The sequence below is a fragment of the Lucilia cuprina genome, chromosome 5 (assembly GCF_022045245.1).
Source record: "Lucilia cuprina isolate Lc7/37 chromosome 5, ASM2204524v1, whole genome shotgun sequence".
Classification (NCBI taxonomy): Eukaryota; Metazoa; Arthropoda; class Insecta; order Diptera; family Calliphoridae; genus Lucilia; species Lucilia cuprina.
Window position 1 is genome coordinate 7,384,422 of NC_060953.1, and position 18,821 is coordinate 7,403,242.

Below are 18,821 nucleotides of genomic sequence, written 5' to 3' on the forward strand. Positions count from 1 at the left end.
TTAAATATAAAAACAATTAAAACTTTTCTTTCATTGATTTTAGTACGATCAATCTCTACTATAGACTAATCTTTAGCCTCTACTATAGACTAAACTTTAGTCTCTACTAAAGACTAAACTTTAGACTCTACTATAAACTAAACTTAAGTCTGTACTATAGACTAAACTTTAGTCTCTACTATAGACTAAACTTTAGTGTCTACTATAGACTAAACTTTAGTCTCTACTATAGACTAAACTTTAGTCTCTACTATAGACTAAACTTTAGTCTCTACTATAGACTAAACTTTACTCTCTACTATAGACTAAACTTTAGTCTCTACTATAGACTAAACTTTAGTCTCTACTATAGACTAAACTTTAGTCTCTACTATAGACTAAACTTTAGTCTCTACTATAGACTAAACTTTAGTCTCTACTATAGACTAAACTTTAGTCTCTACTATAGACTTAACTTTAGTCTTTACTATAGACTAAACTTTAGTCTTTACTATAGACTTAACTTTAGTCTCTACTTCAGACTAAACTTTAGTCTCTACTATAGACTAAACTTTATTCTCTACTATAGACTAAACTTTATTCTCTACTATAGACTAAACTTTAGTCTCTACTATAGACTAAACTTTAGTCTCTACTATAGACTAAACTTTAGTCTCTACTATAGACTAAACTTTAGTCTCTACTATAGACTAAACTTTACTCTCTACTATAGACTAAACTTAAGTTTCTACCATAGACTAATCTTTAGTTTCTACTATAGACTAAACTTTAGACTAATCTGTAGTCTCTACTATAGACTAAACTTTAGTCTCTACTATAGACTAAACTTTAGTCTCTACTATAGACTAAACTTTAGTCTCTACTATAGACTAAACTTTAGTCTCTACTATAGACTAAACTTTAGTCTCTACTATAGACTAAACTTTAGTCTCTACTATAGACTAAACTTTAGTCTCTACTATAGACTAAACTTTAGTCTCTACTATAGACTAAACTTTAGTCTCTACTATAGACTAAACTTTAGTCTCTACTATAGACTAAACTTTAGTCTCTACTATAGACTAAACTTTAGTCTCTACTATAGATTAAACTTTAGTCTCTACTATAGACTAAACTTTAGTCTATTCTATAGACTAAACTTTAGTCTATTCTATGGACTTAACTTTAGTCTATTATATAGACTAAACTTGAGTCTATTCTATATACTAAACTTTAGTTTATTGTATAGACTAAACATTAGTCTGTTTTATACTAAATAAAACGCGTTTTTTTAATTAAGTAAAACTTAAGTTTATTCTTTATTTATATATATAAAAAATGTATGTGTGTGTGTTGTTTGTGTGAGAATATGTTTAAATTTTTAATATTTACGTTTTTTTTCTGTTAAAAAAGAATTAGTATTTTATATTTCTTTTACAAGTTCAGATAACTACAAAATAATACGTATGACGATATGATGACGATGTTGTTTCTTTTTTTATATAATATATATTATTAAAAATAAAAATACACTAAAATAACAAAACTTACAAAAGAAAAAAATTTAATTATTATTAAAATAAAATAAGCATACTCCTTAAGGTTGTTTTGTTTTTGTTTTTTTGTTGTTGTTTTTTAACATGAAAATCTTCTATGAATTAATGTTTTTTCTTATAAAAAAACACAAACATGAAGCGAATAAACAAAGAAAAATATGAATGAAAATAAATAAAATAAACTTTTTAAATAAAATTTAACAAGACACTAGGAGAAGAAAGCGTATAAAGAGAGTTAAAAAATTTACTTCACTTTTTGATGGAAGTTAAAATAATTAATTTCTTATGTTTAACAATTATGGATAAAACTTAAAAGAAAATAATTTTAAAGAAAAAGGTAAAACATAAAAGACATAACAGGCGGGACATAAGGAGCAGTAGAGCAAGAGATAGATAGAGAGTGAGGGAGAGAAAAGTGACAGCAAGTGAGAGAGATAAACAATTATTTCACTTAAAAGAACATTTTCTCCAGCATTTTACTAAGTTTTTCATGAGCATAACGTATCTTCTGATATAAATCCTTGGAACAGCCATGCTGTATAATAGTGGAAAAACGATAAGTACGGAAATTCTTTTCATGATCCATATATGTTATGGCACTCATGCGTGGACATAAAATGATTTTCATATGATCCGAGAAATTAAGCTGTTAGAAAGCAAAACAAAAAACAAATAATTACAATTATGTCAGCGGATTGTAGAGAAAAAGGATCTAAATTTCATTACCTGTACAGTGCCATTGGTTAAATGCATGACTACAGCACAAGTGGTTCTAAACCAGGAATGTAAATGTGGCATACGTGAGATTTGATCAGACTCAAAGTTGACATTATTGGCACCAGCCTTAACTAAATGTTCAGTCATATAACGTTTGAAATACGAAAGTAATTTCATTTTCTTATCCAAGGCTTTTGAGTAATCGGTGGTAGTCATATAGGATTCCTTGCCATCTTTATCGATGAAATGGACATTGCTGTTAAAAAAAAATAAAGAAAAATTTAAGAAATTTTTTATCTTAATAAAATCTATAAAGTTTTTGTTGTAAATAACAAAAAAAACAGTAAAAATTAAAATTTTTTAAAAAAGTAGTAAAATAAGTACTTTTTTCTAAATTTTAAAATTTAATATTTTTTATAAAATTTTTACTAGTATTTTTTTAGTTTCATTAAGAAATATACAATTTTAACATTTTTAAAAAAGTAGTAGAAAAAGTACTTTATTTCCTAAATTATAAAAATTCTCACAAAAAAAGTACTTTTTTTGTTAATTTTAAAATATTTATACGGATTTTGTTGAATATTAGCAAAAAAAATAAAAAATTTTAAAAAGGTAGTAGAAAAAGTACTTTTTTCCAAACTAAAAAAATGTTGTTTTTTTATAAAATTTTACATAATTTTGTTAGATTTCAGCAAGAAATAGTCAAATTTAAGATTTTTAAAAAAGTAGTAGAAAAGTACTTTTTTTCTAACTAATAAAAGTTCATTAAAAAAGTACTCTTTTCTAAACTATATATAAAATTCGTTATTTTTATAACATTAAGCCTGTTTTCGTTGAATATTAGCAAAAAAGTAGTAAAATTAAAAATTTAAAAAAAGTAGTAGAAAAAGTACTTTTTCCAAATTATAAAATTTTGTGAATTATATAAAATTTAACATGTCTTTGTAACGTTTCAGCAATAAACGGTAAAATTTATGATTTTTAAAAAAGTAGTAGAAAAAGTACTTTTTTCTAATTCATAAAAATTCATTAAAAAAGTACTTTTTTCCAAACTATGTATAAAATTCGCAATTTTTAAAACATTAAGCCTGTTTTCGTTGAATATTAGCAAAAAAGTAGTAAAATTAAAAATTTAAAAAAGTAGTAGAAAAAGTACTTTTTCCAAATTATAAAATTTTGTGAATTATATAAAATTTAACATGTCTTTGTAACGTTTCAGCAATAAACAGTATAATTTATGATTTTTATAAAAGTAGTAGAAAAAGTACTTTTTTCTAATTCATAAAAATTCATTAAAAAAGTACTTTTTTCCAAACTATGTATGAAATTCGCAATTTTTAAAACATTAAGTCTATTTTCGTTTAATATTAGCAAAAAAGTAGTAAAATTAAAAATTTAAAAAAAGTAGTAGAAAAAGTACTTTTTCCAAATTATAAAATTTTGAGAATTATATAAAATTTAACATGTCTTTGTAACGTTTCAGCAATAAACAGTAAAATTTATGATTTTTAAAAAGTAGTAGAAAAAGTACTTTTTTCTAATTCATAAAAATTCATTAAATATGTACTTTTTTCCAAACTATGTATAAAATTCGTTATTTTTATAACATTAAGCATTTTTTTGTTGAATATTCGAAAAAAAGAGTAAAATTAAAAAAGTAGTAGAAATACTACTTTTTCCCAAATTATAAAATTTTTTTAATTTTATAGAATTCGACATGTTTTTGTTAGATTTCAGCAAGAAATAGTAAAATTTGCAATTTTTAAAAAAGTAGTAGAAAAGTACTTTTTTAACTAATAAAAGTTCATTAAAAAAGTACTCTTTTCTAAACTATATATAAAATTCGTTATTTTTATAACATTTAGTCTGTTTTCGTTGAATATTAGAAAAAAGTGGTAAAATTTAACATTTAAAAATGTAGTAGAAATACTACTTTTTTCCAAATTTTAAAAATAGGTGAATTTAATAAAATTTAACATGTTTTATTAGATTTCATCAATAAATAGTCAAATTTGCAATTTTTTAAAAAAAGTAGTAAAAAAGTACTTTTTTCTAACTTATAAAAGTTTATTAAAAAAGTACTTTTTTCCAAACTATATATAAAATTCGTTATTTTTATAACATTTAGACTGTTTTCGTTGAATATTAGAAGAAGAGGAGTAATATTAAAAAAAAGTAGTAGAAATACTACATTTTTCCAAATTATAAAATTTTGTTATTTTTATAAAATTTAACATAATTTTGTTAGTTTTCAGCAAGAAATATTAAAATTTGCAATTTTTTAAAAAAGTAGTAGAAAAAGTACTTTTTTTAAATCTCAAAATTTTGTAACTTTTATAAAAATTAACTGTTAGTAAGTTAATTTTAACTAGGAAAAGCATAATTTTTAAATTTGAAAAAAGTAGTAGAAATAGTACTTTTCACAAAATAGTAAAATTTCGTTTTTTTTATAAAATTTAACAAGTTTTTGTTTTATTTATGCAAAAATCTGTTAAATTTGGGATTTAAAAAAAGTAGTAGAAAAAATACTGTTCCTTTCAAAATTACTACTTACATTTGATTTGGCAATAGTATAAGTTTAGTGGTATCATTAAACATAACACCAATACCCTCATCACACAGCTGATAGCCAAAACCATATTTATCACTATAGTCCACCCATTTGGAAATCCAAAACAGCGGCTGAGCAGCAGGATCAGTATTTTCATCACCCAAATTGCCTTGCAATAAGCGGGGCTAAGGGAGAGTAGAAAAAATGACATTATTTCGTAAATCCCTGCAAGTATAAAAGGATCCTACGCATACCTTAGCATTCAATAGATTTGTAATCTGTTGCTGTAAACTTTGTATATCACTGCGATAGTCTTCATTATGCCGGCAAGCCTGAGCCGAAGCCGTTATGGCATCATGTAGATTATTCTTAAGGAATGTCGACTCTAGACGTGTATCATCTTTAAGGCCATTCAACTCACTCAATGGTTTACGATGAGCAGCCTCATGATCTATGGTCTCATTGAGTTCGAGACGTGGTGCCATTGTTAGACAAGAGCTGGGCAAGAATGTAGGCACTGGTGAGCTGCTTAAGAATTCAAAGTGTAAAAGATCTCCTATGGTAGGACGATTTTCAGGATTTGATTGTAACATGGCAATAACCATATCGGCAGCAGATTTACGCAAATAACTAGGGACACGATAATCACATTTCTTAATTTTCGAATAAGTATCCTTTAAGGTCTTAGTTTCAAATGGGGGTTGACCCACTAGTAATGTGTACATAACACAACCAATAGACCATATATCCACCTCATACGAATGACCCTTTTTAGTTAAGATCTCGGGTGCAATATAGTTAGGTGTACCGCACAAAGTTTTCTTACGTTCACCCTCATATTCGATGCGTGTGGCTAAACCAAAATCTCCTATTTTCACATGCAACATATCATTAAGGAATAGATTACCCAATTTTAAATCACGATGTATTATACGATTATCATGTAAATACTTAACACCCTGTATTATTTGATAAATATAATAACGACACTCGTATTCTGTTATAGTTTTTCTACGTTTATGTAATTCCATCATAGACTGTAATAGTGGTAAGGCAAAGAAACGTTTAAACATTAAAGCATAAGCTGCAAAAGATATTAAGTTTTGTTTGGTTTTTTTAAGAAATACTTACCCTTTTCTTGCACAATTCCAAAACTATATAAATATTGGCACTATCCTCAAAGAAACCATGAAATTTTACAATATTTGCATGATTAAGACTACGATGTATAGTGATTTCTTGAGTCATTTTCTCTTTTTGATTGTGTTTCATCATCAGCTTCTTGGAGACAATTTTACCGGCATACACATCATTTGTCACCACATCAATGATTTCATAGCATTTTGCAAAGCCACCCTAAAACAAAATATAATCAAAAATTTTATATTTCCAAAGTAATTCGGTTACCTAAAGTCTAAAATACACTTTAAACTAGACTACAGACTGGACTGTGGACTAGTGTATATACTAGACTATAGACTCCACTGCTGACTAGATTGAACACTAAACTATAGACTAGACTATAGATTCGATTATAGACAAGAGTAGAATGGACTAGATTATAGTAGAAGAGTAAAATGAACTAGATTATAAACTAGACTAGATTGTATAGAAAATACTAGACTACAGACTGTTCTATTCTCTAATAGGTGGACTACTTAGCTAAGGTTTTTAAGTTAGAAAAAGTAACGAAAATGATGTGGGGATACCGCGGTATTTCGTTATATCTAAAAGTACTAATGTACATAGTTTTCCATGCCTGCCGAATAGATATCTAGTTTATTTTGTTCCTGTTGTTGTTGTTGTAACAGCTTAAACTATACAATTTTAATCCGGGGGTTCTGTATTTAGGTCCAAGCCAAGAAATTGGGCTACTTCAATGGGGTTAGTCCATAAATCCATTGGGCTAAGTGAAGTAGGGTGGGCTGGACAGTTGAATATGTGGTGGGTATCATGGGGACCCTGTCCACAATATGGGCATATATTGGGGACGGCACGGTATATGCGGGACCAGTAGGCGTTGAGCCTGTTGCTCCATCCCGATCTCAGTTGTGCCAGAGAAACTCTTGTTTTCCGCGGCAGGTTCTTCTCTATTTCTGCTATGGGCTTCTTTGTCCATTTCCCAGGTGCTGCCGGCTAGCGCTTTGAGGACCTTGTTTCTACTTCGCAATTTGTACGTAATTGCAGTGGCATGAACTGAGGAAGTAAACAGGCTGTCAAAGGTGACCCCCAAAATCTTTGGGTGATTCACAGTCGGAATTTGGTTTCCATCGACTACAACGCCTAGGTTCAAGTTTACCTCCTTCGTCCAGGTGGTGAAAAGTGTAGCTTATTTTTTGTTCTATTGTCTAATATGTGGACTACTTAGCTAAGGTTAGAAAATTAGAAAAAGTAACGAAAATGAAGTGGGGATACCGCGTTAATTCGTGATATCTGAAAGTACTAATATACATAGTTTTCCATGCCTGCCTAGAGATCTAGTTTATTTTCTCTACAAGCAAAAACAGAGACGTCTAACATTTCAAATAAAAAAACCGGCATTAAAAGGATCCCCAACAATAAAAAGCGAATATAGAAAACGAAAGAGAATACGCATAAATACAAGGCAGCAAAGGAATTCAATGATCTTTATAAACTAGAAACAAATCAAAAAAAATACTTACCTTTCCAAAGAAACGCATACGTTTAAAGGTTCTATTATTTGTAGAATCATACAGACGCTCCGGTATATCGGAAGATTTATCATCCAGTTTTGCGGCCATTTTTAGCAATTCCTTAGTACCTTTATGCTTCGGCAGATGCAAAATATATAGACAATTTTTTTATTTATTTACAACAAAAAAATTTATGTTTTTCCAAGTTGATATGTATCTATCACACAGTGATCAAAAAAAAAAAAACTTGAAATTGTTCAACAAAAAATATTTCAAAAAAAAGAAGGAACCGAACGAATATAACAAAATCAACACGTGAATTAATTTAACAAAAAAAATAATAATTTAAAAGTTATTGCTTTTCTCCACACACACAAAAAGTTATTAAAAATACAACTTTTAACTCCTTTTAAACAAAAATTTTCAATTTAGCTGCTTATTCTTTTCCTTATGAATTTTTGTGTAATTTCTTTGAAATTTCAAACAACTGCAGCGCGCAAACACAAGCACAAGAAAAAAAAAACAGCAGCAGCACTCTTTGACAAATTTAACGAATGATTACATTTTTTTGCTTAAAACTTGTAAAAACATCCCAAATAACAACAACACTAGGGCAAACAACCGTTTGCAAAAAGAAATTCAAAAAGAGGCAACAACAATTTTATGGAAAAACCTTAAATGACGAGTAGAAAAACAACAACTATTTGCATAGAAGTATAGAAAATAATGCCAGATGTTTTGCATTATATTTACTCGTTATTATGTTAGCTAGTTGTGTACTACTTTTACTTATAAATATATAGTTGTCTCTTTTACTCTTTTCTATAGGTGCTTTGTTTACATTTGAAATGTCAGTTAATTTAAAATGCTGTTGTTTCTTTTCAATTGTGTTGAACAAAAAACAGTGTCAAAACAATGTTGTTGACTTGGTTAGTGTTTTTTTCTTTAGGTTGGTATATAGCGATTTTATGTAATTTGTTTAAAAGAGCAAAAAAATATTAAATTCATTAAAAATACATAGAAAATTATTGTTTAATTAAATTTTAAACATATGGAATTAAATTTTTCAAATTATAGCTTAAAGTAAATGAAAATTAAAGAAAAAACTTTTGCAAAATCGCTATTTTGTTTTCTCTATTTAGTTTCAAGCGATTTTTTGATGTTTAACTGGTAATTAATGTTGTCAAATAAAAATTTTAAAACGATAAGCGTATAACCAAGCAAATGTTTTGGTTTTTAATTAAATCTAAAAATAAATTATTCCAACTTTTTTTTGATATCAAATATTAGAGAAATATTTTATAATTTGTTGCTGTTGTAACAGGTTGGCTGTAACTGGATGTTCTTTCCTGGCGAAAAACTTCCCGTTGATATAGCTGTTGCTGAGTTGACAATCTTTGGACTATTCAGAATCGGGCCGTTCCAAAGTGGAGATCCAATTGTCGTGGTAGCGATTAAATTATAATTCAGCTAGCTGAATTGAACAATATAGTAATATTTATGAATATTATTCAAGAAAACGTCAATTCAGCTAGCTGAATAAGACTTTTTTCGGATTTGCTTAAATTGAAAGGGTTTTATTTAAAAAATATATGAAAAAAATGTTAATCAGCTAGCTGAATAGCTGTAAATTGAAAAAGTATATAAATTTGTTTAGTTTTTAAGTAAATTATTAAAGAAAATCTAAATTCAGCTAGCTGAATTGTAATTTTTTCTAATGTATTCTATAAATTAATTAAAATTTATTTAAAACTTTAAGAAATCTTCTTATTCAGCTAGCTGAATAACTATTTTTGTTCAAGTAGTAAGTAAATAAATAGTTTTTTTGTTTAGAACTTTAAGAAATCTTATTCAGCTAGCTGAATGATCAGTTTTGTTCAAGTAGTAAATAAATAAATAGTTTTTTGTTTAAATATTTAAGAAATCTTCTTATTCAGCTAGCTGAATTGTAAGAAAAACCTAAAAATTAAATAATTTAAAACAAGTTTTGTTTAAAAATCTATAAATAATTTAACAAAATTACTATTCAGCGGGCTGAATTTCAAAATCAAAGAATGTTTTTTCTAAAATTCAAACATACTTTTAATACTTTGTTTTTGTTTTTTTATTATTATTATTATTAATTATTGTTATTAAATATTTTCACACATCATATCTATCATTTTTTTGTTTCACTCGAATGACAATTTTTTTTGTTTATCTTTTCTTATTTTTCATATTACTACAATAGTATTTGTTGTTTTTGTTTTTGTATTTTTAATTATTATAAAGTAACTTAATCAAAATAACGTGACGTTATATGTTTTGTTGATGCTGATCAAATCCATACAAATGACTTTAAAGTGTTCATATTAAGTGACTTTATATGACGTTTACACTTCAGTTACCAGAGCCAAGGGGAAAGGGAACGGGTTTTTTATTAAAGGATAGGAAGGTTTTGTGTGTGTGTGTATGAGTAAGGGTGGGCATTTTAAACTTTAAAAGAAGCCCCTTGATATTTTTCTTTTTTTTATTACTTTTTTTGCAATAATTTATTTATAATGGAATTCTTAAAGGACAATTTTGTTTTACTTTTTGATAATTTAGTTTTAAATTTATTACAAATATTTTGTTTTAATGTTTTTTTCTTTTTTTTTTTGTTTCTTTCAAGAATTTATTATTAATGTTAATTTAAATGTATTTGGAACCATTAGAATGGATTTTATTTTCTTTTTTTCTTTCTCATATTAAAGACAAATTGGTATGGAATTGGAAAAACCAAAAGTAAAAGTTTAAAATCATAAATATTAAAAGAGAAAAAGCTGCTACTAATATTAGTATGGTGGTTGTGGTTGGTATTGATGATGATGGTAATAAGGGTTATACCAAAAATTTCAGCTTGATGTTGTGCTCGTACATTGACGTTGCTGTCGTAACCATTCAACAAATTCATCCAACATAACGGGCCCTAATAGAATTTTTATTATAATATTTCAAAGATTCTATGGAATTTTTTTTTTTGTAATAACTTACATGCTCCATCGATATCGTAATTTGTTAGATCATTATTAATGGTGCGTGAAAATTCCAATATATTACACCACTGATCCTTGTTTATGACTTTGTACTTTGATTGATCTAGGAATTGTGCAAATTGTGGATATAAAGGCCAATGTTTACCCAGTAATAACTGTAGCATAGCCTTTGCTGTATTTATATCCATACTACGTTGATCGGAATCCTGGAAAATATATGAAAAAGAGATATAAAATAGTTAACTAAGAGAGTTTTTAGTTATCATTAATTTTAAGTTCTAGATCAGTTCTAGTTTAGTTCAGTTCTAGTTCAGTTCTTGTTCAGTTCTAGTTCAGTTCTAGTGCAGTTCTAGTTCAGTTCTAGTTTAGTCCTAGTTCAGTTCTAATTCAGTTCCGGTTCTATTCTAGTTTAGTTCTAGTTCAGTTCTAGTTTAGTTCTAGTTCAGTTCTAGTCCAGTTCTAGTTCAGTTCTAGTTCAGTTCTAGTTCAGTTCTAGTTCAGTTCTAGTTCAGTTCTACTTCAGTTCTAGTTCAGTTCTAGTTCAGTTCTAGTTCAGCTCTAGTTCAGTTCTAGTTCAGTTCTAGTTCAGTTCTAGTTCATTTGAAAGCAAGTAGAAATTTAGCTTTGCAAATATAATTATTTATAACTTACCTTAGCAAAATCATATGCATAACGATATATACTTTTAAATATATTTGGATCATTTAATATACTTTTTAAATAATCCAATTTTGATTGCATTTTAAGTGCAGAATCACATTCTAATTCGGTTAAACCCTTTAACCATTCATACTGACTAAAGAAACCCATTTGTGTGGCACCCATTTTATAGGCCAATACCAACATTACAACATTTTCGGGTTCAACACCAATATCTTCACAAAATTTTTCCATGCCATCGGGACCTACGACAAAGACAATCAATTTTGTATTTCAATTATTTTTCTTTTTTTGTTGAGAAAGCAAAATGAAAAAAAAAAACTTACCCAGTGTATCTGGCTCATCGGGATTTGTGTATTCTCTAAACCATGCTAAACATCTTTTATGACTGAAAGAATCTTCGGCTTTTATATGACGTCTGAAAAGGTTAAATTAAAGAAATTATTAAAAACTTTTATAATTTTTTGGGAATTCTTTAAAAAAAAATATTTTACTTTGACATTGTTTTTGTTAGAAGAATTTTTAGGGTTTTGTTTTGGTTTTTTCTAGTTCTATTCTGTTTATATTGCTAAAAATAGTTTTGAGTTTTATAGTTGCTAAATATTTCTAAACAAATGCCAACGAATTATTATTAACAAAAACACAAGGTGTCTTTTAAATTCAAAATCATGTTCATGTTCAATGAGAGACATTGACAGTTTGTGATAAAAGAGCTGGGAGAATGATGCTGGGGGTGCGCGGACGGACTATTTATGAGAAGAAAAAGAAAAAATAAATTTGTTTATTTACCTAAAAATGAAATAAAAAAACAAACATTTCACTTTAAGTTATTGCAATGTGTGGGAGTATCGAACTTTTTAAACATTTTCCATAATAAATTTCCATTTTCGAAATTAAGTTCGAATTTTCGAAATTGTCTTAATATGATAAATTTTGTCAGTTTTATTAAAATAAAGTCAAACAAAGTAAACAATTTGAAATTTTTCTTAAAAATTTTCAATTTCCAACTTTTCGAAAATATGTTCGAAATTTCAAACTTGATTAAAAATTATAAATTTTGACCAATTTTATTAAAATAAAGTTGTGAAACTGATAAAACTGAAATTCTTAAGAATATATTTTTTCGGACTTTTCGAAATTAATTTCGAATTTTCGAAATTAATTTCGAATTTTCGAAATTAACTTTGAATTTTCGAATTTTATTAAAAATTGTAAAATTTGGATATTCTATTGACGTAGATTAGAAAAAGGTAAAATTTAAAAAAAAAATAATTTTCAAAGTTTTCGAAATTAAGTTCGAATTTTTGAAAAGGATTTAATATAACAAATTTTGTTATTTTTATTAAAATAAAGTCAAACAGAGTAAAAATTTGCTATTTTTCTTAAAAATTTTCATTTTCGAACTTTTCGAAATTATGTTCAAATTTTCGAACTTTATTAAAAATTATAAATTTCGCCAATTTTATTAATATATAATAGTAAAAATTGAAAATTATAAATTTTTTCTTAATAATATGAATTTTTGAACTTTTCGAAATTAAGTTTGAATTTTCGAAATTAACTTCGAATTTTCAAATTTTATTAAAACTTTTAAAATTTGGATTTTCTATTGATTTAGATTAGAAAAAAGTAAAATTTAAAATTTTTCCTTAAAAAATTTCCATTTTCGAAGTTTTCGAAATTAAGTTCGAATTTTCAAAATGGATTTAATATGATAAATTTTGTTACTTTTATTAAAATAAAGTCAAACACAATAAAATTTAGTATTTTTTTTTTAAATTTTCATTTTCGAACTTTTCGAAATTATGTTCGAATTTTCGTACATTATTAAAAACAATAAATTCCGCCAATTTTATTAATATAAAATAGTAAAAACTGAAAATTATAATTTTTTTCTTAAGAATTTCAATTTTCGAACTTTTCGTAATTAATTTCGAATTTTCAAAATTAACTTCAAATTTTAATTTTTTATTAAAACTTTTAAAATTTGGAGTTTTATTGAAGTAGATTATAAAAAAATAAAATTTATAAATTTTCCTTAAAAAAATTTCCATTTTCGAAGTTTTCTAAAAGAAGTTCGAATTTTCGAAATTGGTTTAATATGATAAATTTTGTTATTTTTATTAAAATAAAGTCAAACAGAGTAAAAATCAGCAATTGTTCTTAAAAATTTTCATTTTCGAATTTTTCGAAATTATGTTCGAATTTTCGAAATTTATTCAAAATTTCAAATATTGTCAATTTTATTCAAATAAAGTCGTAAAAACTAAAAATTACAAATTTTCCTTAAGAATTTTTAATTTTCGAAGTTTTCGAAATTAAGTTTGAATTTTCGAACTTAACGAAATTCAGTTCAAATTTTCGAATGTTGTTAAAATTTTGAAAATTTGGATATACTTTTGAGGTAGAACAAAGTAAACATTAAAATTTCAAAATTAAGTTTAATTTTTTGTCTTTTAAATTTAAAGTCTACTTTTGGGGTTATAGTAAAACATATAAATAGTAGTCTACTTTAGGGCGATTAAGTTTACTTACCTGCTTGTATTTTGTGCTGTCGCTGTTGCTGTCGTATAGGTATTACGTTGTCTTTTCGAAGTTTGACGATCGTCTTCACCCATATCGTGATTGGAACGACGTTTACCGCGGGGCATGACTATATATAGACTGTGTCACTATGATAGCTTGCTTGCTGGCTCTGTCCCTTTTTACACAGCTGCTAGTGGTGGCACACACAGAAAAAATAAGTTGCAAGCATTGAAAGAGTGTTTAAAAAAACACAAAACTATTTCTTATAAAAAATATATTTAAGATAAAGGTTACACAAACAGGAGGGGGATGCTAAAATAAAATTAAGAAGAAATAATTTTAAGCATATTTTTAGGCTTTAAAGAAATTGAAGGAAATATAGTACCTTGAAATACGACGAAAAACTTCTTCTAGGGGGCTGGCTATAAATAAGGACGAGTGTAGGAAAAAACAGCTGGAAAATAAAAATAAAATTTAATTAACAAAATTTAAAACAACAAATAAATGTTAAAGAAATGTAAAAAACGTTTGACTTGCGTTCGATTTTTTTTTAACAAAGTTTTACTTTTTAAGATATTTTTCTTTAGCCACCGGCTTGTAAATTTTCTTACGAACCAAATCTTACACTTAAACTTGAAAAAAACATTTAGATTTTTTCCAAATTTCACTATAAGAAAATTCTGTCTAATTAAGGTTTTTGTATTTGTTTTTACCCAAGTGTGTAGTCAACTTTTCTTTGTTTATTTCTTAATTTTAAATAAATCCTTTTAAGTTTTATTTATATTTTATTATTTAATTAAAAACCCCACTTTGATATTTGTTAAGGTGCGTAATGATTTTTTAATATTTCCTTTTTTTTGCCCAACCAGCTGAGTTTATGACAGTTTATGTGAGTTGGTAAAGAGAGAGAGAAAAAGAGAAACAAACACAAAAAAGCCGTGTGCAGGCTTTTTGTAGAGTTTTCTTTTTAACTTTTCTCCAGACATGCACTTTTATTTTATTCTTTTTTTCACTTATTTTGTTCTTGCTACACGAGAATTCTACAAAAAAACACACACACACACATAGACTTTTTGAACACCAGAAAAATATCTTTAAAAGAAGAAAAAAACAATTGTGGGTTTCCTTGTAGAATGTTCTTTTTTCGTTAAATTTTGTAAAATTTTCACACTTTTTTATTATATTTGTTTAATAAACTAATTAATTTCGATTTAAATTGAAAATTTTTCTATAAATTTACCCTTTTTTAAGTTATTTTTTATTAATTAAATGGCAACAAGAAATTTTTTGTGTTGTTTTCTTTCTACTCTTTTTTCTTCGTGTTTGGGATGGCATTTGACAAACAGTGTTAGCAATGCAGCTAATAGATAAAAGTTTACAAAAATCGCTATATAATAAAAATATTACCTAATTTTCTTATTGGCATAAGAAATTTAAGCAAAAACAACTAAATTTCTTTAAAAATTTTGCAAAATATAAAAAAATAAACAACATTATTTAAAGAATTAACACATTCCCTTAAAAAATTACACAAAATTTGCATAAGAAATGAAATTTATTTAAATTAAAAAAAATCGCCTAATTGGCTTTAATTAATGAAAAATTATAAAATTGGATTTTTTGTTTGCTGCTAAATAGTTTTTTAATTTTTAATAGAAAAATTATAATTTTGAGAGAATTAAACTTTAATATTTAACATCTAGCCATTATTAAAGTAAAAAGCTGCAATTAATTAATAAAATCGCTGAATAGTCAATAATATTGTTCATATGTAACAGGGTTATAAAAAATAGTATTAAATTCTTGTTTTAGAAAACAGAGTTGTTATAATAAACTTATATATTAAAAAAATTTGAAAAATTTTATGATTTTCAATTCAAATTTCTTTAAAAACGGGGTCAAATAAAAAACTTTTTAAAAAATTTAGTAAAATATATTATAGAAAAATTAATGAATATATTATAGAAAAATTTCGAATATGAGAAAAATTTTCAAATTTCCTTAAATAAAAAATAAAAATTAAGTTCGAATTTTCAGACTTCGTTAGGAATTATTAATTTCGTAATATTTAATAAAATAAAGTCGTACAAAGTATAAACCTATAAAATTTTTCAACATTTTTCACTACTATTTTCCCTTTTTTGCCCACACGAAACGGACTAATTCTGGCCGTCGAATAAAATGTAAAAGTCGACGTCTCTCATGACAATCAGTTATATAACCAGAGAAATACATAAAATAGTGTTTACAAATTCCGAATTTTTAAATATTTGCTACCAAAATCCCACTTTTTAATCTGTCGGATTCTGTTTTTATTTAAAATCATTAAAAAATTGAAAAAAACTAAACATAGTTGAAAACATAGCCGGCTTACAGTCGATTATAAAGGCGCCGCTTACATATTTAGCGTAGACGCCGTTAATATTTGTCGGCACGGGGCTCTACACCTCACATATGTATAACATTTTTTTCTGCTCTTTTTTGCTATCAAAAATTGTGTGTGTGCGAAGAGAGCTAGACGAAATTACGAATAATAAAATTTTTTCTAAATTTTCATTAGCAAAAAAAAAAAAAAAAAAATTGTGGAAGAAAATTTTATGAATTTTTCTTGAAAATCTAATAAAATATTTGCAAAAACTAAACGGAATATATAAATTAAAAAATGAAAATGTAAGAATGTGTTATAATTTTTAAGAAATTTAACAAATTAAAAAGAAAAAAATACAAAAGCTAAAAATGAAGTGTTAAAGGCAATTGAAAAAAAAAGTCGAAAGAAAAAAATTTTTTTTAGTAATGAAAAAATAAGTGTTATTGGTGAAAAAATTAAAGAAAAAGCTTAAAATTTGCTTAAGTATTTGATATAAATTAAAAATTTTCATTAAAATAATAAATACTTAACAAAAAATAATTACTAATAAAAATTAATATATGTGTAAGAGTTTGTAGGTAATGTGGTTTTAGTGTTTTAGACAAAAAAAAAAAAAAACAAAAAAATATTTTTATATATATTTTGTATTATAATTTATGACAAATTTTAAGAAAATGTTCAAGATAATATAGGAAAAACCTTTAAACAAGGTGCGGCAGGATTAATTAAATACAAGAACTTAAAATATTACACATTTGCAAGTGTTGTTGTTTTTGTTGCCATATAAATGATGGATAAAATACAATAGACGATGATGATAATGATGATGTTGAAGATTATGAAGATTATGATTGACATATGTTTGTGCGTTTGAATATGTGTGTATGTTTGTGAGTGTATGTTCTCTTGTTAGTGTTTTTTTCTGTTTGTATTTATTATTATTGTTGTTTTTGTTATTGACCAAGGTGTTGTGTATTGTTAATGTTTGGCTTTTGTTGTTGTTTTTTTTTATTTGCTATTACTATTTTGTATTGTTTTGTTTTTGTTGTTGCTATACATTTGTCATAAGTTGCTAGTGCCTGTTTTGCTACTACTTTTTTTTCTTCGTCAACAACAACAGTAAATAAAAGAATCTAGTCTTTTTTTTTGTTGAGAGAGAGAGAGTGAGAGGGAGTGTAATTTGGTAAATTGCTTAAATCAAAAAAAGGAATGTCTTTTTTGGAAAGAAATAGAAATAAAACAAGTTATAATTACTTTTTTTTAATAAATTAATAAAGAAATATTTAAATTGCATACTCTAGTGTATAAAATGTTTTGCTTTCAAGACCTCCCCACGTTTACATACTGTTTACAAAATAAACCCCCCCCCTTGATGCCATGATGCTCTTCAACTAAATAACTAAACATAAGCTCTTGTCAAAAACAAAATTCTTAAAAAAAATTGGAAAATTTCAGGAAAAAATCAAATTTTCTTAAAATTAATGACCTTTAACAAGTTTAAATGGTTAACATTGATCTCTAAATATTGTCAGTCATAATTTAGTTAATTAATTTGCTCATAAAAAATTCTTTGTTAAATAGTTTATTTACTAAATATACAGACAATAACATGGCAGCTAGCACACACAAATTTTCATGACCGTAGGAGACATTTGCAGCTTGTGGCCGACAATTGTTGTTTGTATTATCATAATTAATTTAAATAAAATTTTCTCTACATATTCTTAATATATAAAATATTTTGCTAATTTTGTTGTGTCCAAAAAAATCCACATTATTCATACATCATTGTCTGACAACGACCACCGGATAAAAAATTTTGATGACTACCCTGTACTAATAATACTTAAAAGTTTTTAAGACGCAAACAAAATATATATTTTTTTTGGCAGTTAAAAATCTGCGCATGTTTTTTATATTACACGACAAAAAAAAATACAATATTTCTTTATTTGGCTTTGTTGGCGTAAATATTTATTGTATATATCAGTATTTTTGTCTTCTATACAAAAGAAAACATTGAAATAACTGTAAAAATCATTGGCCCCTCAATTATTTTTTTGACACATTTACTCTGTGGAAGGAAGCTGTGTAAATGGGGGTGTAAAGATATTTTTTTTGAAAAGACGTCAATTCAAAATTTTGTAAACAAATTAAAAATTTAAAGAGATTTTTATATTTAAGCTTAAAATAATTAACAATTTATTATCATTTATTTTATGTAAGTCATTCTTTTCTTTCTTTTTTCCAATATTTAATAAGGAAAATTTCATTTCAATGTCATCGTTATTTAATTTCAAAGCATAATTTTTATTTCAAAATTTTAAGGAAATATCTAATTATTAGCACAAGTATTAAATTGTTGTAGGAAATTAATAGTTAAAACTTAAGATAACATGTTTAAATTATAAACATTTTATTAATTTGCCTTAAACAGAGTGACAATGAATTTTTCTGACAAATCAAATACATATTTTTTTTGTATGTTTTGTTTGTGTACATTTATATAGACTAGTCTATTGTCGAGTCTTTCGTCTTGTCCATAGTCTTGTCTATAGTCTTGTCTATAGTCTTGTCTATAGTCTTGTCTATAGTCTTGTCTATAGTCTTGTCTATAGTCTTGTCTATAGTTTAGCCTATAATCTAGTCTATAGTCTAGTCTATAGTCTGTAGTCTAGCCTATAGTCCAGTCTATAGTTTAGTCTATACTCTAGTCTATAGTTTAGTCTATAGTCTAGTCTATAGTCTAGTCTATAGTCTAGTCTATAGTCTAGTCTATAGTCTAGTCTATAGTCT

At 25.9% G+C, this 18,821-nt stretch overlaps 3 protein-coding genes across 4 annotated transcripts in view; 1 reads left to right on the forward strand and 2 right to left on the reverse strand.

Annotated features, from left to right (window-relative positions):
• Positions 1-1,612: 1,612 nt before the first annotated feature.
• On the reverse strand, positions 1,613-8,116 carry LOC111680103 (serine/threonine-protein kinase polo). The gene is made up of 6 exons (XM_023441725.2): positions 7,467-8,116; positions 5,935-6,159; positions 5,058-5,840; positions 4,807-4,988; positions 2,262-2,508; positions 1,613-2,181 (listed from the first exon to the last, which is right to left on the reverse strand). The coding sequence occupies exons 1-6, from the start codon at positions 7,563-7,565 to the stop codon at positions 1,987-1,989; spliced, it is 1,731 nt and encodes a 576-aa protein (XP_023297493.1). The 5' UTR covers positions 7,566-8,116; the 3' UTR covers positions 1,613-1,986.
• A 1,947-nt stretch (positions 8,117-10,063) lies between these two features.
• Positions 10,064-14,954, reverse strand: LOC111680106 (DCN1-like protein 5). Its single transcript, XM_023441728.2, has 7 exons — positions 14,898-14,954; positions 14,043-14,111; positions 13,667-13,969; positions 11,458-11,549; positions 11,123-11,376; positions 10,470-10,677; positions 10,064-10,404 (listed from the first exon to the last, which is right to left on the reverse strand). Exons 3-7 carry the CDS (start codon positions 13,780-13,782, stop codon positions 10,331-10,333), a joined length of 744 nt encoding a protein of 247 aa, XP_023297496.1. The 5' UTR covers positions 13,783-13,969; positions 14,043-14,111; positions 14,898-14,954; the 3' UTR covers positions 10,064-10,330.
• A 1,316-nt stretch (positions 14,955-16,270) lies between these two features.
• LOC111680109 (microtubule-associated serine/threonine-protein kinase 4) overlaps positions 16,271-18,821 on the forward strand; it is a 21,351-nt gene continuing 18,800 nt past the window's right edge. The window contains exon 1 of one of the 2 annotated variants that reach the window (XM_046951609.1): positions 16,271-16,327. The gene's annotated coding sequence lies outside the window, so the exon portion shown is untranslated. Of the gene's footprint in view, positions 16,328-16,466; positions 16,604-18,821 lie in introns of those variants that run through there. The other variant, XM_046951611.1, reaches the window with a different exon arrangement.